This window comes from Mesoplodon bidens (genome assembly GCF_964165515.1).
Source record: "Mesoplodon bidens genome assembly, chromosome: 5".
Classification (NCBI taxonomy): Eukaryota; Metazoa; Chordata; class Mammalia; order Artiodactyla; family Ziphiidae; genus Mesoplodon; species Mesoplodon bidens.
Genome location: NC_138161.1, coordinates 68,119,929 through 68,143,579, shown reverse-complemented (window position 1 = coordinate 68,143,579; position 23,651 = coordinate 68,119,929). Strand labels below are relative to the sequence as shown.

The following is a 23,651-nucleotide window of genomic DNA, read 5'->3' as shown; positions in this document are numbered from 1 at the left end:
TTGGCAACAAGAACAGGCCTATATCGCTTCCTGAGGTTTAAAGGGGACACAGGGGTGGAGGGATTCCTGCCTGACCATCCTAATATCCTGTTAATTTTCTCCCCAGAGGGAAGTGATGAGATTTCCTTTGATCCAGATGACATCATCACTGACATTGAGATGGTGGACGAGGGCTGGTGGCGGGGAAGTTGCCATGGCCACTTTGGACTCTTCCCTGCAAATTATGTCCGGCTCCTCCAGTAACTGTGGCTGTCTGTCTTTTGCACTGTGACTTCCCTTGTCCCAAGGGGCTCTGCCTCCCCCCGCTTTCCATTTCTGCTGCAAGTGTCTGACAGGATGTCATGAGTTGCCTGAAGCCCTAGACAGACTTCTCTCTCCCTCTCCATTAGGGTTTGGGGTAGAGACAGCATGAGGAAGGAGGTCTCCTTCCCCTCGGTGTCCTGTCTATCCTGGATACCCTAGATGATCTCAGGGATGTTTATCTTGTGTCCTGCCTCCTTCCACATGAATCCCCCCTCTAACACCCACCCCCCCGCTCTACCTTCCTTTGTTTGTGAACTCTGAGCTTCCTGGTTTGCTTACCTGGGAAGGTATGTTTATATTTCCTGGTTGTGCTGTTTGCTCACTTTCCTTCTCTGCAGAAATATCTCTGAATCTTCTCTCTGCTCAGTCCTAAAGTTGAAATAAAGTGGGACCATGGCTAACCTCTATTCTGAGGTAAATAGTACTTCTTATGCAGCCCTCAATGGTCCTGACTCTCATGGCTCCAATTCTCCTCCCATCTTTCAGGGATATCCAGAAAACTCTCTCCTCCACTGCCCATCACTCTGCACCCTGGATGTCAAGGGCTGTGCCCTTTCCTTAGACTCTACCGATACCCAGTGCAAAACAAGATGGGCCTGGGGAATGGCAGTAAGGTAGGGGAACAGGGACCAGGAAGGGTCCACGATAAGACAGTTCAACTTCTGTTGGCTTCAGCAGTTGTGAGAGGCCAGCCACTTTCTGCCTGGGAGTAATGACTACACTCTTTTCGTGCATAATGATTCTTGAGGCAAAAGCACAAATTAGGGGAAAGAAAGGAGGAAAAGATTTAGCCAAGAGAAAAAGACTAAAACTAAAGAAACAATGAGGTGTTAAGAGGATTTAGAGTGACAGTGGCCTCTGCTAGAGAAAGTCCAGACTTCCTTGTAGCTGGATGAATGAAATCGATGGTCATGTAAGAAGGTAGATTGAGGAAGCTCATAAAGTTTCTGTGTGGTCCAGAGCTGAGGCTGCTGGTAGGAGAAGAAGTGAGGACCTTTTGATGGCCAGTGACAGGCAAAAAGCAAATCACCAAGCAAAATATGGGGATGAGGGAGAATGAAAGGCCAGGGCATGGTGAGTTTATTCTAACCCCCAGGCCACTGGGCTCGGCAAGGTCCAGAATAGGAGATCCTCGGCAAAACCAAAATCAAATCGAAATGAAAGTCAGGGATTTGGTATAGGGGATCTTTGGTTGGTGGAAAATAGAAGTCTGTGCTATAACCAGTATCTGAAGTTGGGTTCAGCTTTCAAAGATGGAGAAGACAGTGGGATCAAGGAAGAGCTAGGATTTGTGTCTTAGACCCATAGTTGCTGCAGGACTTTATAAAAGTCCTTAAAAGTTCATTGGTGAGCTGTCCATGTGCTTAGGGCACTACATCCCTCAGGCTCATTCCTTGGCTTTTCTTCAAGACACACACTCCTTTGTTTCCACAGCGACTTCTATGCCAGTGAATCACACATCTGTCTCTGCACCTCACTTATAAGATTCACCCAGTTAGACTTTCAGAGTGAAAAGCAGCTTTTATTTCTGCCTATAGAGACATGGGGGTTTCCAGTGTATAGAGGTAAGTCACACTAGATATACACAATCTCATTCTTCACTTCAGTTTGATCTGACATCACACATAGATCAGACTTTTGCAGTGGTTTTATTCTTACATCCAAGTTCCACCTTGCTTTACACTTTTCCCTTCATTATAAGACAGAAACTTCTTTTCCAGATCCTTATATTATTAAGGCAATAAAGTCCTTTCTGCCTCAGTTCTATAGACCTCGCCCTCCACATTCGGCTGATCTCTACTTGGACTGACTTTCTTGGCGGTGATTCTCTTCAAGGGCTCTGCTCGCAGACACCTCCCTGTCCAGGCTCCTATTCTTGGGTCCACAGTCCCCTTTCACTCTCCTCAGCTGCTTCTTAATCTGAAGCCATGTCTAGCTATCTTTCCTCTCTCAGATGATGCTTGCTGCTCATGCTGCTCAGTACAGCTTCATCCCACTAATCAAATCATCTGTGTAATCCACCGTCTCTCTAAAAGGCTTCCCTTTTTCTCCAGTTGCCCTCTCACCATAAAATGTGCTTGATTGTGTAGGCCAGTAGATGCCTGCAATACTCTGGTTTCCTGTGACATATACAATTAGATACCTTGTAAGATGTGTTTGATGATGTTGATCAGCTCAGTATTGTGCTGAAGGCAGCAGCTGGGAAAGTAAAGTGTGCCTGGAAGGGTGGGGCCCACAGAGCAGTGCGGGTTAGTCTCCTGAATGCCCTCCCGAACCCTGGGCTGCCCAGATTGTCAAGGAAGAGCCCTCTGCTCTCTTCCTTTCTCTATACTTCTCATGCAGCTCATGGTAGCCCCGGATTTTCACCTCCCTTAGTCTACAGCTCCCCTTGCTTTCTTTTTCTAATAAAATAAGAAACCCAAAATGGATTTTCAGAACTTTCTTCCTCCATATAGGAAGGACTAGATTCAAAACACATGGAACTGAACCCTGGATCAGTTCCTTTTCTCCCACTTCACTGCTTAGCTGTCACAGTTATTCATCTTCACCGAATAAAATCTCAGCTCACATTCTAGTTATATGTTTTAGAAAATGGTGCCTTATATACAAATGTGAAATATAAACCAAACAATAAGGATTAGGAAAAATAGAGTTACGTTGCTGAATAGTACCAAGTGGCACATTATAATGGAAGATGAGCATACTTCTACTCTGGGATTTGCCTTAATGCCTTCTTGACTCTTCTCAGGGGTGTCATCTACTTCATCTATACCAGCTCTGGACCATGTTCAGAGGGAAACCCAGGCAATAACAAACATTTATATTGACTAGACTCTTTTTTGTTGGTGGTGGTTAAATTATTTGTTCTCTGCTCCCCCACAATGCCCATCCTCCTTTTCCCTTCTTTCTCACTTGTTGAGGACTGCTAGGAAAATGGCATCAGTTAAGGAGAGAGGGTTAGTGTTAGGGCTAGGGCTAGGGTGAGGGTTAGGGTTAGGGTTAAGATAAATAGCTCAGCCTTCCTGGCTTCAGCTATACCTGGAGAGCTGATAGGATATGCTTTTTGCACTGTGACCCAAGGACGTGAAGCCACACCAAACAAACCATCTCCATTTGCTTCCCAACTTAAAATCATCATGTGTCTAAAACCTATTTGGTAAAGAAAGAAGAGCTGCATGAAATCATGACCATTGTAGATAACTATGTGAGATAAGAATTTGCTGTACTAAAAAGCTTATCCCAATTTACTGCCATTGGCATGTCATTCTTTAGGGCAGTTGTTCTGAATCAGGAGCGATTTTGCTCCCAGAGAATTTTTAGCAATGTCTGGAGACATTTTTGGTTGTTATAGCTGTAGGGGTGCTACTGGTATCTATTGGATAGAGGTCAAGGATGTTGCTAAACATCCTATAACACATGGGACAGTCCCTTATGACAAAGAATTATCCAGTCTAAAATGTCAGTAGTTCCATGAAACCCTGCTTTAGGGGATGCCAGCTTCTATTGTGTATTTTTATTTTACTTTTGTTCTCATAAGTTTTAACTATTTGTTACCAAAACCCAGAAGTGTCACACATTTTTGACAGAATGCAGTCATGGCCAGCAATAGGTAGGAGCAATTATAGGGAATCACTCTGTTCAGATGTCTTCCTTCTCAAGATTCCCGAGGGGGTACTCAAGTGATGTCTAGGACCCTGGTGACTGGTACCACAGGAGCTGCAGTGGGCCTTGTCTGGACTTTTCCAAATGCGAGGTCTCCTTGGGCTACCCTGTGCATTCTGACATGACACTGAAGTTGGTGTTAGTGTCTCGTGATCATTTCACTTAGCCCAGGTGGTGCTGGCCCGTGCCTGTGCTCTCCCTAATCCAGACGGAGAATATAATTTTCAGAGGAAAAGAACCTTGACTCTCAAGTCACTATTAAAATGTTTGAAAGTAGGCTCTGGCTTTTGGTCCTAATTTTCTCCATAAATGTAATATCTCCTCTGGATTCTTCTTCATTTTTCAAGGCTGTCCTTCTATATGTTGCCAAGATTCTACACAACAATTTCATTCTAGGACCTCATTTCCACCTCTCATCCTTTGGCCTTTGGTGTCCTCAGGCTGTTGCTCTTAGCCTAGGTCTCTATTCTTTCAGGCTGTTTGGACTGTCTGGGCTTAGAGGCAGTGGGGCAAGTAAAAAAAGCCCTGGACTTGGCTGTCAAGACAACCCCAGCTCCAGAAACTTCAAACTGTGGCCTTCACCCTGGGTGCCCTGGGAGGTATGTCAGTCCCCATCCCTACATTACCTGCTCCATATCATTAGAAGTGTTTATAAACTGAAAAGCTCTCCACAAATGCACAGGCCTGTGCTGGTTTTGGAATTTCACGGCTCTCTCATCTCCTAAGGACTTGGACTCATCTTCCAAATGGCCTCAAGTCACCTATTTAAAATACTTCACAGACTGATTTATTTTAGAAAAAAAAGTGTGGGGGGAAGGAGGAAATAAGTTATCAGTATGGAACTATAGCAGTTATACAAGCCATGGCTTAGGAAATTCTTCGGCATTGTGCAGCTGCTCAGGTTTTGAAGGACATTGCATGTTCCAAAACACCCAGATAAGCACATTTGCAGTTTACAGAAGGAAGTTCTCATAACCAAACTCTGTTGAACTTTCAGTAACCTTGAGTGGGAATCCAAGAATGGTGGCTTCTGAGCCTTTAATAGGTGTGTCTTCCTCTTGGTCTGGCTTTAAAAGTGGTGACTAAAGTCTCTCGGGCCTGCTCATGGGGCTGACACATGCTGGTCAAAAGAATCGGGTCAGTCTTGTGTTCTACAACGTTGAAAGGACAGGACTTCAAGTGCTCAGACATGGAGGCAACTTCATTAAACTCCCAGCCCTTGATTTTGGAGAAGAGGCTGCTGAATTGCCAGATCTATGAGGAAAGAGAGAAGTTCCAAAGTAAACACTGGGGTGATACCCTCAGGCCGGCTTTATTTGAACAGTGTGGGGAAATGCCTTTCTGTTCTTCCTGTTCTTAGATTCCTGAGAGTATTTAGTGGCTGCAGCATACATTTGTTAGTCCTTTCTCCAGCATCCAATTCCTAGTTCCCCCTTCCAACTGATAATCATCCCAGCCAGCCATGTGGTGTGTGGAAATGACTAACAACAATCTGCTTATTGACATACACCCTTCCCCCATCCCCCACCTCCCCAGGAACAGTGGTTAGTTCTAGAATAGATATGGTTCAAATCAGGACAACAAGTGACAATGAGACTCTACTCCAGAACTTTTGTTTGTGATACCAAGAAGCAGATTCTCTTTTCCCCTCTGTGCTTGAACTTGGAAGCTACAGTCTTAGGAGCTTCTGGCAGCCACCAGGGACCATGAAGGGAGAACTGTGTCTTAGGGTGGAGCCACAAGCGAGGAAGTAGAGAAAAGAAATAGAGAGTAAAAAGGTCATTTGGGGGCATTTTGAGCTGCTAGATCAAGCCATACCTGAAGCCATCACCTTTGCACTCTTCAGTTATATGGGCCAATAAATTCCCTTTATTGTTTGTCATGTTAAGTTGGTTTTCTATCGCTTAAAACTAAAACTATGCTAACTAATAAGAGTCTCAGTAGAACAGAAACCTTAGGAGAAATCTAGAAGTCTGGCACTCAAATCCCTGTGGGCCTTTCCACCTAGGATGTGGTGGCAAAGCCACTAGTTTTATAATCTGGCTTTGAGGATAGGCATAATCTGATATCCTTCAACCTGATCATTACACCCTCAGTTTCTTGTCACTGTTACTATATAAGAAAAGTGTATCCTGTGATCTTGGAACTATTTCCCTTTGTACTTTAAAAGGCCATTTTAATATGAGCATTCTTTAGCTCCAACTAAATTCTCTTTCTTCCTTTCTGCAAGGAAATTAGTTTGTCCCAAATGATATTTAAGAGTGGTCAGCAATCACTGAATTGGGAAAAAATGTGAGCCAAAAAATAATGAAATTTCTAGTATGTAACTTAAATCATTTGCATTTGATTTTACAGAGGAAGATATTAGGTAGTTCTAGATGATACATTGTATCTTGGCGACACAATTCCCAAAGTCAGGGTCTTAGTCTCATTCATGTTTATGCCTAACACATGGTTGGTTGGCAGTCATGAACACATGGATTGCAGGCATGGATTCAAGCATGAAATCATGAGGGAGAGTCTGATAATTATTTTTTGAAGAAGACTACTCAGGGAATAAATAATAGAATATATGCAAGATGTTTTAGACATAATCAATAAAACTAGATGTAAACATCTCCTAACTCCCTGATACCAGTTTGCATATACCCACATACTGGGAAGAGACTCAACAGTGAGATTTTGGAATTACTGACCTAAATGGGCATCATGAATTTGTGATTCACATTACCAATATATGTACCATAAGAGAGGATGCTACAGTGCTACGGCACCTTGGATATGATGAATTGGGAGTTTCACTTCTATAGAGTACAAGCCAATAGAACTTATAATACAGTTAAGCAAGCCTAACCTGATTGGGAAAAGGGGATGAGGTTTTTCCAAAGGGAAAGATTCTTTGATCTATGCAGCAGAGTTTTTTTAAAAAAATTAATAAGCATTTGAACCAGGGGAAATCAGTGGACCAAATTATTTTAGAATTTCAAAATGAATTCAACAGGGGCAAAACTTGTTTGTAAATAAATTAGTTGACATAGGGCTGAGGAGAATTTGTTGGCATATTGTATCAGTTGGGGTCCAGGCAGAAAACAGATGGCACACTCAAACTGGGTAATCTGAAGAGAATTTTAAAAAGGAATGATATACAAATGTGTGGGCAGGGTATAGAAAACCCAGGCTAGTAACAATCTAGAGTGTTACTACCCTAGGCCTGAAAGGGAGGAAGGAAGTCAATGGAACCCAGAATCAGTAACCTATCAGATATCAGATACAGCTGGAGGGACATGGCCAGTGCAAAATGTCGTGGAGGGGAGAATGCATTCAGGGAGGAAGCCAGAAGAATAGCTATGTCAACCTCACGCTTCTCCCTCCTGACCATCTCCTGCTGATACACTCCCGTTAGATTAGCCCAACTGGAAGCTGGGGGGCAGGGGAGCTGGTTAAGCTAGTCTGTAAAGATCAGCCTCCTGGGGGACAGATCACGATGGAGAATGGATCATGTGAGCAAATGGAAGACATGCAAGACACATACATAAATAGGCATTACCATTTGTATTGCCATTTTTATGTTTATGGATCTGTCTCCTCTACTACGCTGACCTCTTTGAGTTCATAGACTGTTTTATTCCCGGTAACCTAGTACAATCTCAGTGCCTAGTACACTGCTTGGTGCACAGAAGGCCCTTAGTAAATACTTGTTGAATGAATGAATAAGTGAATGACTATTTACTTGCCTTTCTGTGAACTCTCCACGAGGTGCCTCCATGGGAATACCTCTTCTTCTTCCACTTCAGGAGGACCATCCCTCTCTCTTGTAACAAAGTGGCACAGATATTCCTCATCAGCACGGACACCTGGGAGAGCTGGGATAGGCTGATGCTGTCTAAGAACCCAGCAATGTACTGCAAGACCTCCAGGGGCAGGCTGGTTAGAGAATTCTGGTTTTTTCCTTCACGGCCTGAGAGATGGTTGTTCCCTCCCTCACTCAGCTCTGAAGCAACCTCCGGCTTGATGGCAAAGGTCTTGAGCTCCTGACTATAGATTACTTTTGCCTTTTTCCCTGGGGGACAGAAATGGTTTTGAATAAAGGTACATCCCAAGTAGGCAAGGGGGCATCGGTGCTGGAACCAACCATTGAGACATGACTGAATGTCTGTGTGGACATTCTTGAAATGTAGGGGGAATTCATCCCTCCTGAAGAATTTGTTGCAAGTGAAAGTAAAGGCAGAACTGCTCTTGTTGTGTCTCCTGGTCACACACTCACTGTGGAGCTCCATATGGAGCCCATTCAGATTGGCATTGGTTAGAAGGTCAGCCAGCACCGTCCTGGAGGAAAATTGTTCTGGCTCAAAACTGTATGTCTGTGTAGCAAAATCCATGAACACCCCATCAATGCTCCTGGATTCAGAGATGACATGACCTTTGAGTTCTCTTTCCAGAGCACACAGCAGCGTGGTCTTGATGAGATCTGATTTGGGCAGGTCCTCCACAGTGATCCCTAAATCCAAAGTATCTACTGCCTTGTGTTCACTTGGCCTAGAACTCAACAAGGTATCTCCGAGGTGAGCCCGCTTCCAGCAGTAGCTCACGGGAACTTTGAAGGTGTAAACAGTTTTCACTTCCTGAGCCTCAAGTTTGCCATAAACAAAGTCTCTCTCTTTAGGTGTACAAGCAGGCATCTGACCAAAGTGAATAAGCATCCTCCCATTGTGCACCAGGTACATATTATAGTCCTTTGCATCCACAGCTGTTTTCAGTCTTTCCAGAACACCATCCTGCCAAGGGGCAAACCCTGACTTTTCTATGGCTGCATGAAAGTCCTGCTGCTTCTGGTCTTCCTGTGTTTCTTTCCCTTTGGCAGCGCTCTTTTCTACCATGTTGTTGCTGCTGGAAATCTGTTCTTTCTCTGGGCCATCCCTGCTCTTGCTCTCACTGCTCACTGATGAGCTCGTTAAAACAGAGGCCGCATGCTCTTTGCTGAACATATTTTCCCACTTGTCAAACTTGGCTAGGTCCATCCCTTCTTTGGTTTTGGCTAATACCTCTCGTTCTTCTTGACTCAGCTCTGCCACCTCTCCGTTGGTGGTTGACAGAGAGCCGCTTGTTACCAAACCAGCATCTGCCCCACCCACCGCTCCTTCCATTTCCTTCCAGCTGGCTTCACCATTCATGGTAGGTTCCTCTTCCATGGGTTCTCTAGTTTCTGGGAAAAGTTCTACCATTTTCAGAGATCTAAAGAGGACCTTCTGGTCTTGGAGGGCCAGGGCTGTGTCCAAGCACTCCTCATTGGGAGTCTCTTTCATGATGTTCTCATGAAGGGCTGTTTCAGAGTCCATGTTTGGCCAGCGGTTCCACTCCATGGAGCAGCAGACCACGCTGGCAGGGCACACTTGCAGGTGCTTGGCCAGCTTGTGACGGGAAATGGAAAGGGGGCAGCCATACTCGGAGTTGAGGCACGGAACCTGTTCTAAAGGGCACAGGAGCTCGTGCTCTGCCTCTTTGCACATGTGGAAGGTAGCGCCGCAGGACAGGTGGCAGTTTATCACCAGGCAGGAGACACCAGCCTCCACAGGCATGTGGCAGTGACGGTTGAAGCATCTGTCACAGTGCCTGTGCTGCCCTGGTGGAGGCCTGCGCGCCCTACGCTGGAGACACCAAAGGCAAGGGGAAAGAGAAAACAAATGACTGCTGGAAGAGAAGCTCTATGCATGTCTGTGAGTGTTTAAGTTTTAATTGACTTATTTCCTGTTTATTCATGTTTATTGTAGGAAGCTTGAAAAATATAGAAAATCATAAGAAGAAAGCAAAAATACTCATAATCCCACACAACCTAGAAATAACAGCTATCAATACTCTTCTCTTTGTTTCCCAATAGTTTATTCTACATATTAGCTGTGTTGAGAATAGAAAAAAAACAAAGGTGAAAGTAATGGGCTACAGGGTTGACAATTGCTATTTTTGAGTTGTGGGTTGTGGAGGATTTATATGACACAGTTAATACTATGAATACAATTTTGCATTCTGCTTTAACTTGCTATTATGACATGTCTAGGCTGTTTTATTAATTTTTCTTTGCAAACTTTCTTCATAATGGCAGTGTAACATTCCAGAATGAGTGTTCTGTCATTCATTTAACCAGCTACCACTAGAGAGTATGCTGGGGGGACGTGGGGCATGTCTGATTTTGTTCACATCTTGGTCCCCAGCACCTGTCACAGGGCCTGGACCATTGTAAGCACTCAGTAATATTTGCTGAATGAAGGAATTGTTAGCCATTTAGATTATACCTGGATTTTTTGCTTTTTCATATGTAAAGTTTTACTAAAAATCTTTGCTCACAGATCTTTCTCAGGTCTCTGATTTCCCCCCTATTCTGTGTCGGTTTCTTCTAGGTTCTGCTCTAGCATCTGTGGTTTGGCAAAAAGCCAACATATGTCATCAGACCAAAAGGATAAATCTGCCAGATGCTTGGGCTACAGGCTAAATGAAGCCAGACCTGGACCTGTGAAAGGTAAAGTTCCAATAAGCACCTGGTACTTACCATAGCTTCCAAATTTCTTCTTGCTTTGTAAATCTAGGGGAAAATATAAAAATACAAATATGAATGATTAGTAAGAAAAGTATTTTATCTGTTTTAACAGGGGCCAAAGAGACTTCACGTATTCTTCCACCACCCTGGAGGTAGGTGTCCTGGCCCACATTTTGCAGTCAAATATACTCTACCTAGATACAACAATTGTTAACATTTTGCCCCTTTCACCTTCTCTCTCTCTCAACACACACACACACACACACACACACACACACACACACACTTTTTGCCGAACCACTTGAAGATAAGTTGCTGATGTCATGATACTTCATCTGTAAGCACTTCAGCATGTATTTCCTAAGAATAAAGACATTTTTTGTAACTACAGTAACATTATCTCACCTAAGAAAACTAAAAATAATTTTCTAATATCATGTAACATGCTGTCTATATTCAAATTTCCCCAATTATCTCCAAAATATCTTCTGTACTTTTAAAAAAACAACTCAGTTTTGAACCAGGATCCCTTTAAGGTTAATTTATTACATTTGTTGTTAAATCCTTTTAGCCTCTTTTCCTCTGGAAAATCCCCCTCAACTTTTCTTTTTTAGAAGAGACAGCCTTAAATCTCAAGGAAATTGTATGCTAGTTCATTCATGTATTCATCTGTTCATCCATTCATTCAACAAACATTTTTGATTACCTACTATGTACCAGTAAGTGAGCATAAGGGTCACCTGGACTGCTTGTTAAAGTGGCTTTAAACACTATTGTTGAGGCCCCGGAGGAAGATGGCGGAAGAGTAAGACGCGGAGATCACCTTCCTCCCCACAGATACATCAGAAATTCATCTACACGTGGAACAACTCCTACAGAACACCTACTGAACGCTGACAGAAGACCTCAGACCCCCCAAAAGGCAAGAAGCTCCCCACATACCTGGGTAGGGCAAAAGAAAAAAAGAATAAACAGAGACAATAGGATAGGGACGGGACCTGCACCAGTGGGAGGGAGCCGTGAAGGGGGGAAGGTTTCTACACACTACAAGCCCCTTCGCGGGCGGAGACTGCAGGTGGAGGAGGGGGAAAGCTTCGGAGTAGCGGAGGAGAGCACAGCAACAGGGGTGCGGAGGGCAAAGCGGAGAGATTCTGGCACAGAGGACCGGTGCCCTCAGGCACACACCAGCCCGAGAGGCTTGTCTGCTCGGCCGCCGTGGCGGGCGGGGCTGGGAGCTGAGGCTCGGGTATCGGCTTTCAGTCGGAGCGCAGGGAGAGGACTGGGGCTGGCGGCAGGAAGAGAGCCTGAAGGGGTTAGTGCACCACGGCTAGCCCGGAGGGAGTCCGGGGAAAGGGTCTGGAGCTGCTGAAGAGGCAAGAGACTTTTTTCCCTTTTGTTTCCTGGTGCGCGAGGAGAGGGCATTAAGAGGGCTGCTTGGGGAAGCGCCGGTGACAGGCACGAGCCGCGGGTAAGGCACGGACCTCGGAGACGGGCGTGGGCCGCCGCCGCCGCCGCCCGCCGCCGCCCGCCGCCGCCGCCGCCGCCGCCGCCGCTGCCGCCGCCGCCGCGGGGCCTGTGTGCGAGTGCGGGTCACTGTCCGCCCCGCCTTCCGGGGGGCCTGTGCACCCCACCACTGCCGGGGTCCCCGAGACCCGGGGACGGCTTTCCCGGGAAAGCGCACGGAGCGCCACGGGCTGCTGCAACATCACGCCGGCCTCTGCCGCCGCAGGCCCGCCCCACACTGCGCGCCCCTCCCTCCCCTCTGCCTGAGTGAGCCAGAGCCCCCGAATCAGCGGCTCCTTTAAACCCGTCCTGTCTGAGCGAAGAACGGACGCCCTCCGGCGACCTACGCGCAGAGGCGGGGCCAGGTCCAAGGCTGAGACCCGGGAGCAGTGAGAGCAGAGGCAGGGAAATCTCTCTGTGCAGCCTCGGAGGCAGCGGATTAAAGCTCCACGGTCCATTTGATGTGCCCTGCGTCTGTGGAGTGCATGAATGGACAGCGAATCATCCCAAATTGAGGAAGTGGACTTTGAGGACAAGATTTAAGACTTTCCCCCCTTTTCCTCTTTTTACAACGAATTATTCCAAATTAAGGAGGTGGACTTAGAGAGCAAGATTTCAGACTTCTCGCCCTTTTCCTCTTTTTACAACGAATTATCCCAAATTGAGGAGGTGGACTTGGAGAGCAAGATTTTTGATTTTTCCCCCTGCTCTCTTTTTGTGAATGTGTATGTGTAATCTTCTGTGTAAGATTCTCTCTGTATAACTTTGCTTCCACCATATGTCCCAGGGTTCTATCGGTCCGGTTTTTTTTTTTTCAATAATTACTTTCTAATTTTAATAACGCTACTATATTTCATACTTTATTCTATTTTACTTTACCTGCTCTTTCTTTTTTTCCTACTCTCCCTTCCTCCCTCCCTCCCTCTGCTCCTCCTTTCCTTCTTTCTTTTTCTTTCCTCCCTCCCACCCTTCTTCTTTCCACTTTCTTTTTCTTTCCTTCCTCCCTCCCTCCTGTCTTTCTTCCTTTCCTTCCTCCCTCCCTCCCTCCTTTCTTTCCTTCTTTCTTTCCATCCTTCCTCCCTCCCTCCCTCCTTTCTTTCTTCCTTCCTTCCTTCCTTCCTTTCTTCCCTTCTTCCTTTCTTTCCCTCTCTCTTTCTTTCTTCTACTAATTCTTTCTTTCTACTTTTTCTCCCTGTTATTCTGAGCCGGGTGGATGAAAGGCTCTTGGTGCTGCAGCCAGGAGCCAGTGCTGTGCCTCTGAAGTGGGAGAGCCAACTTCAGGACACGGGTCCACAAGAGACCTCCCAGCTCCACATAATATCAAGCAGCGAAAATCTCCCAGAGATCTCCATCCCAACACCAGCACCCAGCTTCAGTCAACGACCAGCAAGCTACAGTGCGGGTCACCCTATGCCAAGCAACTAGCAAGGCAGGAACACAACCCCACCCATTAGCAGAGAGGCTACCTAAAAACATAATAAGGCCATAGGCACCCCAAAACACACCACCAGACGTGGACCTGTCCACCAGCAAGACAAGATCGAGCCTCAACCACCAGAGCACAGGAATTAGTCCCCCCCACCAGGAAGCCTACACAACCTACTGAAACAACCTTAGCCACTGGGGTCAGACACCAAAAACAACGGGAACTACGAATCTGCAGCCGGCAAAAAGGAGACCCCAAACACAGTAACATAAGCAAAATGAGAAGGCAGAAAAACACACAGCAGGTGAAGGAGCAAGATAAACACCTACGAGACCTAACAAATGAAGAGGTAATAGGCAGTCTACCTGAAAAAGAATTCAGAATAATGATAGTAAAGCTGATCCAAGATTCTATTTCCAAGATCCATAATCTTGGAAATAGAATAGACAACATGCAAGAAACAGTTAACAAGGACCTAGAAGAACTAAAGATGAATCAAGCATCGATTAAAAACACAATAAATGAAATGAAAAATACTCTAGATGGGATCAATAGCAGAATAACTGAGGCAGAAGAACGGATAAGTGAGGTGGAAAATAAAATAGTGGAAATAACTGCTGCAGAGCAAAATAAAGAAAAAAGAATGAAAAGAACAGAGGACAGTCTCAGAGACCTCTGGGACAACATTAAACGCACCAACATTCGAATTATAGGGGTTCCAGAAGAAGAAGAGAAAAAGAAAGGGACTGAGAAAATATTTGAAGAGATTATAGTTGAAAACTTCCGCAATATGGGAAAGGAAATAGTTAATCAAGTCCAGGAGGCACAGAGAGTCCCATACAGAATAAATCCAAGGAGAAATACACCAAGACACATATTAATCAAACTGTCAAAAATTAAACACAAAGAAATCATATTAAAAGCTGCAAGGCAAAAACAACAAATAACACACAAGGGAATCCCCATCAGGTTAACAGCTGATCTCTCAGCAGAAACTCTACAAGCCAGAAGGGAGTGGCAGGACATAATTAAAGTGATGAAGGAGAGAAACCTGCAACCAAGATTACTCTACCCAGCAAGGATCTCATTCAGATTTGATGGAGAAATTAAAACCTTTACAGACAAGCAAAAGCTGAGAGAGTTCAGCACCACCAAACCAGCTTTACGACAAATGCTAAAGGAACTTCTCTAGGCAAGAAACACAACAGAAGGAATATACCTACAATAACGAACCCAAAGCAATTAAGGAAATGGGAATAGGAACATACATATCAATAATTACCTTAAATGTAAATGGACTAAATGCTCCCACCAAAAGACACAGAGTGGCTGAATGGATACAAAAACAAGACCCATATATATGCTGTCTACAAGAGACCCACTTCAGACCTAGAGACACATACAGATTGAAAGTAAAGGGATGGAAAAAGATATTCCATGCAAATGGAAATCAAAAGAAAGCTGGAGTAGCAATTCTTATATCAGACAAAATAGACTTTAACATAAAGACTATTAGAAGAGACAAAGAAGGACACTACATAATGATAAAGGGATCGATCCAAGAAGAAGATATAACAATTGTAAATATTTATGCACCCAACATAGGAGCACCTGAATACATAAGGAAAATACTAACAGCCATAAAAGGGGAAATCGACAGTAACACACTCATAGTAGGGGACTTTAACACCTCACTTTCACCAATGGACAGATCATCCAAAATGAAAATAAATAAGGAAACACAAGCTTTAAATGATACATTAAACAAGATGGACTTAGTTGATATTTATAGGACATTCCATCCAAAAACAACAGAATACACATTTTTCTCAAGTGCTCATGGAACATTCTCCAGGATAGATCATATTTTGGGTCACAAATCAAGCCTTGGTAAATTTAAGAAAATTGAAATTGTATCAAGTATCTTTTCTGACCACAATGCTATGAGACTAGACATCAATTAGAGGAAAAGGTCTGTAAAAAATACAAACACATGGAGGCTAAACAATACACTACTCAATAACGAAGTGATCACTGAAGAAATCAAAGAGGAAATTAAAAAATACCTAGAAACAAATGACAGTGGAGACACGACGACCCAAAACCTATGGGATGCAGCAAAAGCAGTTCTAAGGGGGAAGTTTATAGCAATACAATCCCACCTTAAGAAACAGGAAACATTTCGAGTAAACAACCTGACCCTGCACCTAAAGCAATTAGAGAAAGAAGAACAAAAATACCCCAAAGTTAGCAGAAGGAAAGAAATCATAAAGATCAGATCAGAAATAAATGAAAAAGAAATGAAGGAAACGATAGCAAAGATCAACCAAACTAAAAGCTGGTTCTTTGAGAAGATAAACAAAATTGACAAACCATTAGCCAGACTCATCAAGAAAAGAAGGGAGAAGACTCAAATCAATAGAATTAGAAATGAAAAAGGAGAAGTAACAAGTGACACTGCAGAAATACAAAAGATCATGAGAGATTACTATAAGCAACTCTATGCCAATAAAATGGACAACCTGGAAGAAATGGACAAATTCTTAGAAATGCACAACCTTCCGAGACTGAACCAGAAAGAAATAGAAAATATGAATAGACCAATCACAAGCACTGAAATTGAAACTGTGATTAAAAATCTTCCATCAAACAAAAGCCCAGGACCAGATGGCTTCACAGGCGAATTCTATCAAACATTTAGAGAAGAGCTAACACCCATCCTTCTCAAACTCTTCCAAACAATATCAGAGGAAGGAACACTCCCAAACTCATTCTACGAGGCCACCATCACCTTGATACCAAAACCAGGCAAGGATGTCACAAAGAAAGAAAACTACAGGCCAATATCACTGATGAACATAGATGCAAAAATCCTCAACAAAATACTAGCAAACAGAATCCAAGAGCACATTAAAAGGATCATACACCATGATCAAGTGGGGTTTATCCCAGGAATGCAAGGATTCTTCAATATACGCAAATCAATCAATGTAATACACCATATTAACAAGTTGAAGGAGAAAAACCATATGATCATCTCAATAGATGCAGAGAAAGCTTTCGACAAAATTCAACACCCATTTATGATAAAAACCCTGCAGAAAGTAGGTATAGAGGGATCTTTCCTCAACATAATAAAGGCCATATATGACAAACCCACAGCCAACATTGTCCTCAATGGTGAAAAACTGAAACCATTTCCACTAAGATCAGGAACGAGACAAGGCTGCCCACTCTCACCACTCTTATTCAACATAGTTTTGGAAGTTTTAGCCACAGCAATCAGAGAAGAAAAGGAAATAAAAGGAATCCAAATTGGAAAAGAAGAAGTAAAGCTATCACTGTTTGCAGATGACATGATACTATACATAGAGAATCCTAAAGATGCTACCGAAAAACTACTAGAGCTAATCAATGAATTCGGTAAAGTAGCAGGATATAAAATTAATGTACAGAAATCTCTGGCATTCCTGTACACTAATGATGAAAAATCTGAAAATGAAATCAAGAAAACACTCCCATTTACCATCGCAACAAAAAGAATAAAATATCTAGGAATAAACCTACCTAAGGAGACAAAAGACCTGTATGCAGAAAACTATAAGACACTGTTGAAAGAAATTAAAGATGATACAAATAGATGGAGAGATATACCATGCTCCTGGATTGGAAGAATCAATATTGTGAAAATGACTCTACTACCCAAAGCAATCTACAGATTCAATGCAATCCCTATCAAACTACCAATGGCATTTTTCACAGAACTAGAACAAAAAATTTCAAAATTTGTTTGGAAAAACAAAAGGCCCCGAATAGCTAAAGCAATCTTGAGAACGAAAAACAGAGCTGGAGGAATCAGGCTCCCTGACTTCAGACTATACTACAAAGCTACAGTAATTAAGACAGTCTGGTACTGGCATAAAAACAGAAAGATAGATCAGTGGATCAGGATAGAAAGCCCAGAGATAAACCCACGCACATATGGCCAACTTATCTTTGATAAAGGAGCCAGGAATGTACAGTGGAGAAAGGACAGCCTCTTCAATAAGTGGTGCTGGGAAAACTGGACAGGGACATGTAAAAGTTTGAGATTAGATCATTCCCTAGCACCATACACAAAAATAAGCTCAAAATGGATTAAAGACTTAAATGTAAGGCCAGAAACTATCAAACTCTTAGAGGAAAACATAGGTAGAACACTCTATGACATAAATCACAGCAAGATCCTTTTGGACCCACCTCCTAGAGAAATGGAAATAAAAACAAAGATAAACAAATGGGACCTAATGAAACTTCAAAGCTTTTGCACAGCAAAGGAAACCATAAAGAAGACCAAAAGACAACCCTCAGAATGGGAGAAAATATTTGCAAATGAAGCAACTGACAAAGGATTAATTGCCAAAATTTATAAACAGCTCATGCAGCTCAATAGCAAAAAAACAGACAACCCAATCCAAAAATGGGCAGAAGACTTAAATAGGCATTTCTCCAAAGAAGATATACAGACTGCCAACAAACACATGAAAGAATGCTCAACATCATTAATCATTAGAGAAATGCAAATCAAAACTACAATGAGATATCATCTCACACCAGTCAGAATGGCCATCATCAAGAAATCTAGAAACAATAAATGCTGGAGAGGGTGTGGAGAAAAGGGAACACTCTTGCACTGCTGGTGGGAATGTGAATTGGTACAGCCAATATGGAGAACGGTATGGAGGTTCCTTAAAAAACTACAAATAGAACTACCATATGACCCAGCAATCCCACTACTGGGCATATACCCTGAGAAAACCATAATTCAAAAAGAGACATGTACCAAAATGTTCATGGCAGCTCTATTCACAATAGCCCGGAGCTGGAAACAACCTAAGTGTCCATCATCGGATGAATGGATAAAGAAGATGTGGCACATATATACAATGGAATATTACTCAGCCATAAAAAGAAACGAAACTGAGCTATTTGTAATGAGGTGGATAGACCTAGAGTCTGTCATACAGAGTGAAGTTAGTCAGAAAGAGAAAGACAAATACCGTATGCTAACACATATATACGGAATTAAAAAAAAAAAATGTCATGAAGAACCTAGGGGCAAAACGGGAATAAAGACACAGACCTACTTGAGAATGGACTTGAGGATATGGGGAGGGGGAAGGGTAAGCTGTGACAAAGCGAAAGAGAGGCATGGACATATATACACTACCAAACGTAAGGTAGATAGATAGTGGGAAGCAGCCGCAGAGCACAGGGAGATCAGCTTGGTGCTATGTGACCGCCTGGAGGGGTGGGATGGGGAGGGTGGGAGGGAGGGAGATGCATGAGGGAACGGATGTGGGAACAGATGTATATGTATGACTGATTCACTTTGTTATAAAGCAGAAACTAATTTAAAAAATTAAAAAATAAAAAAATAAATAAATAAAATAAAATAAAAAGAAAAATTGTAGGCAAAAAAAAAAAAAACACTATTGTTCATTAGAATCAGCTGTGATTCTTGTTAAATATATAGATCCCCACTGTTCAATATGGTAGCCACTGGCCACATGTGGCTATTTAAATTTAAATTAATCAAAATGAACTAGAATTAATAATTCAGTTCCTCAAGTCATATTAGCTACACTTCAAGTGTTCAGTAGCTACTCTATTGGACAACACTACTATAGATGCTGGCTGCACCCCTGACCTGAGCGAAGGGTGTATCCTGGAATTTACATTCTTAACACATTCCCCAGATGACTCATGCACTATAAGAGTGAAAGAGGGATCACGCCAGAATCCCTCTTAAGCTATAGAGGGATACCTCATACCCTAATAGTCAGCCTGACCATCAGTAGCTTCAGGGTTAACTAGAAGATTAATCAGACAGAGAGGGAGCTGAGCAGGGTGGAAAGGCTGTGAGGGTAGGACTGAGATGGAGCAGAATAGGATCAGGCAAAGAGCACATCTTTTGTATGCAAGAGTCTAGCTACTTGATCTTTTAACATACAATTTAACATTCAGGTAGGCTCCTGCCATATTCCAGATCACTCCTGGGAGGGAAAAGCCCATTATGGACTTATAGAAATTCATAAATATTAGGCTCAAGCATCTAGAATTATTTGGTACTCAATAAGGAACCATTTACCATTGTAATTGGGGTGTTAACCAGTAGTAGTGGAAGAATGGAGTGGAAAGACCTAGAGTTAGAAACTGCTATGTAGAGAACATGATGGAAGCTGAGATTGTGAGACTGATGACAGTAGAAATAGGCAAGATGAGACAGACAGGAGACATTACAAGGGATGATCAACTAACATTTTTGTTTCTGGCTGGAGATAGGGGAAGAAGAAGAGTCAAAGGTGATGCCAAGAAAGTGAACTAAGAAGAGAGAATGTTGGGTGTAATTCTGAGAAAAATAGAGGTCTAAGGAGGGAACTGTTTTGGGAAGAAAAATGGGTCCAGCGAGTGTAATACAAGTTGCTTTAGGTGATGACAGATCATGTGTGTGGGAAGATGAGGGGTTAGAATATAGAGATTCAGACTTGAGAATTATCCACTTAAAAGTAAGAGGAGGTGAGAACACAGAATAGAAATCTGAGCCATGAAGTACAAGGCTAGGTAGGACCACTTTGGGGACAATAAGAAGAAGCAGAGCCAGAGAAGGAGAGACCAGTGAGCTAAGAGAGTCAGGACTATGTTGCCAGATGTAAAGAAAAGGGTGAGTGATGGCCTCCAATGCTGCTGTGAGGTTAAGAACAGGGATGACAATGCCACTGCTCATGGCAGGTCCCCAAGGAGCCCTTGCCAGAGCATTTGCATTTCAGCTGTGAGGTGGGACCCTTGGCCATTCAAAATCTAGCATTTGTTTGGAGTAGAGGAGAAAGCTATTAAGCACACACTCCAGTGTTGGCAGGGCCTGTGCCCTGGCTGGGAGAATGTGATCATCGGCTTTCTATTCATAACAGACATTCAGCAAGAATAGACTCTGGATGACTCAAGGTCCCTTGTTGGTTTTTAGGTGGGGAAGAAGAGGCAGATCGCAAATGGAGTAAGGTTATGTGAAAAAAGCTAACAGCACCAGGAATGTCCAACTTCATATTTGCCAACCAGGTTCTGTCACAAAGTTGAGCCCAGTTTCCAGCAAGGGCAAAGCAGCCCTGGCTAGTTCTGTGCACTCAATGTATGTAGTGAGAACTCTGCCCCTATCAGCAGGCATGTGTCTGGCTGGAGGGACAATAGTGATGAACTCTAAGCCCAATCATTTCTTTTTCTCCCTCTTCTTCCTCTTCCTCTCCTCCTTCTTCTTTTTTTAATTGAAGAATAGTTGATTTACAATGTTGTGTTAGTTTCAGGTGTACAGCAAAGTGATTCAGTTATATATACATCTATATCAATTTTTTTCAGATTATTTTCCCTTATAGGTTATTACAAAATATTGAGTATAATTCCCTGTGCTACACAGTAGGTACTTGTTGCCAATCATTTCTTATCCTTCAGCATTATAAAGATGGTTCTTAGCAACAGCGTTATTGAAACTGGGAACATTTGTGGTGGAATCTTATTGCTCTCCATCTCTTGGGAGGTTATTTGAAAATATTCCTTTAAGAGAAAAGAAAAGCAATGCAGGCAGGCAACAAAGATGCTGTTGCTTTATGTTGCTATTTAAAGATCTTCTGCCAGGCTCTGGAGCTGCCCCAGATGGGTGACTTTGAGAGAAGGCATGTGCTGAGCAGAAAGACACTGAGTGGAGATGAATTTTTGGAGACATTTGTCAGTGGAGGAAAGGAGAAAGACAAATATAGCTAAGGGCATAAAGAAATCACATCTGAACCTTTTGTTGTATATCTGGAGGAAATCTTTCCCACTGCGATAAAGGACAATCCAAAATGGTTGATAGTCTAATTATTGCTGGAGAAACAGGGTAACCAATCATCCTGGTTTGCCTTGGTCTCTCCTGGTTTGAGCACTGAAAGTCCCAGGTCCCAGGAAACCTCTTATTCCCAGGCAAATTTAGACAGCTGATTGGTCACCTTAGGTTGGAGTCAGCTGGTGTTGCCTCAATTTAATCAAATTAGATTTATCATTGGTTGTCTTGTGACATGAGATGCCCTGTTCTCCCAATTTCTGTTCCTGTGCAGTGACTGGATTCTTATCCTCCATGGGGTCTGTCTGACTTTCCCAGGTGGAGTGATTTCTCCATTTTGGATGTCATAGTGGAAGAGAAATAAAATATTAGTGCTTAACATGTGCGTTTACATAACATCTCATTTAATCCTCACAATAATAATGTGAGGTGGGTATTACCATCTCCAGTTTACTGATAAGGACACTGAGGCACAAAGAAGCCTAAGTTTGTCTTGCTTCAAACTCTACTGTCTGCTACATCACACTGTGTCCATCAGAGACCCATAGAGACATTTGTGGTCCATCTCCATGATTTGGGGAGAATGCAAGCCCATGGCTAGAGTCTGTAAGGGGAAAGCCTTTTTTCCCCCAGTTGGGGCACAGAAAGGTGTCTCTACCTGTATAACCTTTCCAAATTGTAGAGAAGCTGGATGCTTCACATTGGGAAGCACCTCCATGCCTATGATGAATTTTTTTTTTTTTTTGTCCTCCTCTGGACCACAACCCATACTGTGCCCTTCTGAATAGAGGAAACAAGAAGACTGAACAGGTCCCATGCCTTTGCATTTCAGGGAATACAAATGTGGCAGGGAAGATTTTTAAGGTTAAAAATCTGCACTATAGGAACTTCCCTGGTGGCACAGTGGTTAAGAATCCTCCTGCCGTTGCAGTGGACACGGGTTCGATCCCTGGTCTAGGAAGATCCCACATGCCGCGGAGCAACTAAGCCTGTGCGCCTCAACTACTGAGCCTGTGCTCTAGAGACCATGATCCACAACTACTGAGCCCATGTGCCACGACTACTGAGGCCTGTGCACCTAGAGCCCATGCTCTGCAACAAGAGAAGCCACTGCAATGAGAAGCCCGCACACTGCCACGAGGATTAGCCCCCCATCGCCGCAACTAGAGAAAGCCCACTCACAGTAACGAAGGCCCAAGGCAGCCAAAAATAAATAAATTAATTCATTAATTAAAAACAATTAAACAAATTTTCAGGTATTTATCTGCCATTATCATTAAAAAAAATCTGCACTATAGTATGGAGTCTGACATTTAAAATGAAATACCTACCAAATCAAAGCATATAGATTATAGAAACTCTTCACTGTGAAAAAGCTGACAAAATTCTATGCCTGAAACAGAGTATGGTTATCCAGGTGACATTTTCCCCTTCAGTTTCTATGCCCCTATATTCACCTTTAAATTCTTGCTTTCTGTCTGAAAAGGCAATACATACATTCCCTCCTCTTAAAAATGAACTTCAATCAAGTCTATGGCCCAAAACACTCTCCCCAAAATATGTTTTTTTTAATGTACGATTTTGACCATTTTTTAAAACATAAATTTATTTATTTATGTGTTTATTTATTTATTTATTTATGGCTGAGCTGGGTCCTCATTGCTGCACACGGGCTTTCACTAGTTGTGGCGAGCGGGGGCTACCCTTCGTTGTGGTGCACGGGCTTCTCATTGTGGTGGCTTCTCTTTGCAGAGCACGGGTTCTAGGCACGCAGGCTTCAGTAGTTGTGGCACGTGGGCTCTAGACCGCAGGCTCAGTAGTTGTGGTGCACGGGTTTAGTTGCTCTGCAGCATGTGGGATCTTCCTGTACCAGAGCTCAAACCCGTGTCCCCTGCATTGGCAGGTGGCTTCTCAACCACTGCACCACCAGGGAAGCCCCCAAAATTTGTTTTAAAGTTCTGTCTAGAGGAGACAAAATAATATACTTTAGACTTAAATAGTTGAGAGAGCTGCACAGAACTAGATTTTACTGATTGTACCGTATGAAGTTTAACTAGAATATGAGTAGGTAAAAGGACCAGGTGCGTGAGTTTGGGGGATGAATATTTCTTTAAAGAAATAGAGGAGAATTTAGAACTTGGCAGGGGAGCAGACACTATTTGACACAGGTTGTGGTGCTTTGCGGATCGCTCAGAAAGGAGAAGTTAATAAGCAAAGGCAAGTCAACTAGAAAGTGGTCCTTAAAATGTGGTACCTAGACTAATAGCATCAGAATTACCTGGGAACTGGTTAGAAATGTACATTATTGGGCCCTACCAAATCAGACCTACCAGCTGATTCTACTGTAAGTTCAAGTTTGAGAGCTAGATGAGCCTGAT

The 23,651-nt window shown here is 43.1% G+C and overlaps 2 protein-coding genes across 2 annotated transcripts in view; one reads left to right on the top strand and one right to left on the bottom strand.

Moving 5' to 3' along the window:
• Window positions 1-4,453, top strand: part of HCLS1 (hematopoietic cell-specific Lyn substrate 1) — a 31,440-nt gene extending 26,987 nt beyond the window's left edge. Inside the window, exon 14 of the mRNA XM_081235117.1 lies at window positions 107-4,453. Within this exon, the coding sequence (XP_081091243.1) occupies window positions 107-243 (137 nt within the window). The 3' untranslated portion in view covers window positions 244-4,453. The remainder of the gene's footprint in view (window positions 1-106) is intronic.
• Window positions 4,454-4,581: 128 nt separating this feature from the next.
• Window positions 4,582-21,991, bottom strand: FBXO40 (F-box protein 40; the record flags this gene model as incomplete). The annotated part of the gene is made up of 4 exons (XM_081235340.1): window positions 4,582-5,220; window positions 7,701-9,668; window positions 10,508-10,540; window positions 21,932-21,991. The coding sequence occupies 4 exons, from the start codon at window positions 21,989-21,991 to the stop codon at window positions 5,005-5,007; spliced, it is 2,277 nt and encodes a 758-aa protein (XP_081091466.1). The 3' UTR covers window positions 4,582-5,004.
• Between the last annotated feature and the right edge of the window lie 1,660 nt (window positions 21,992-23,651).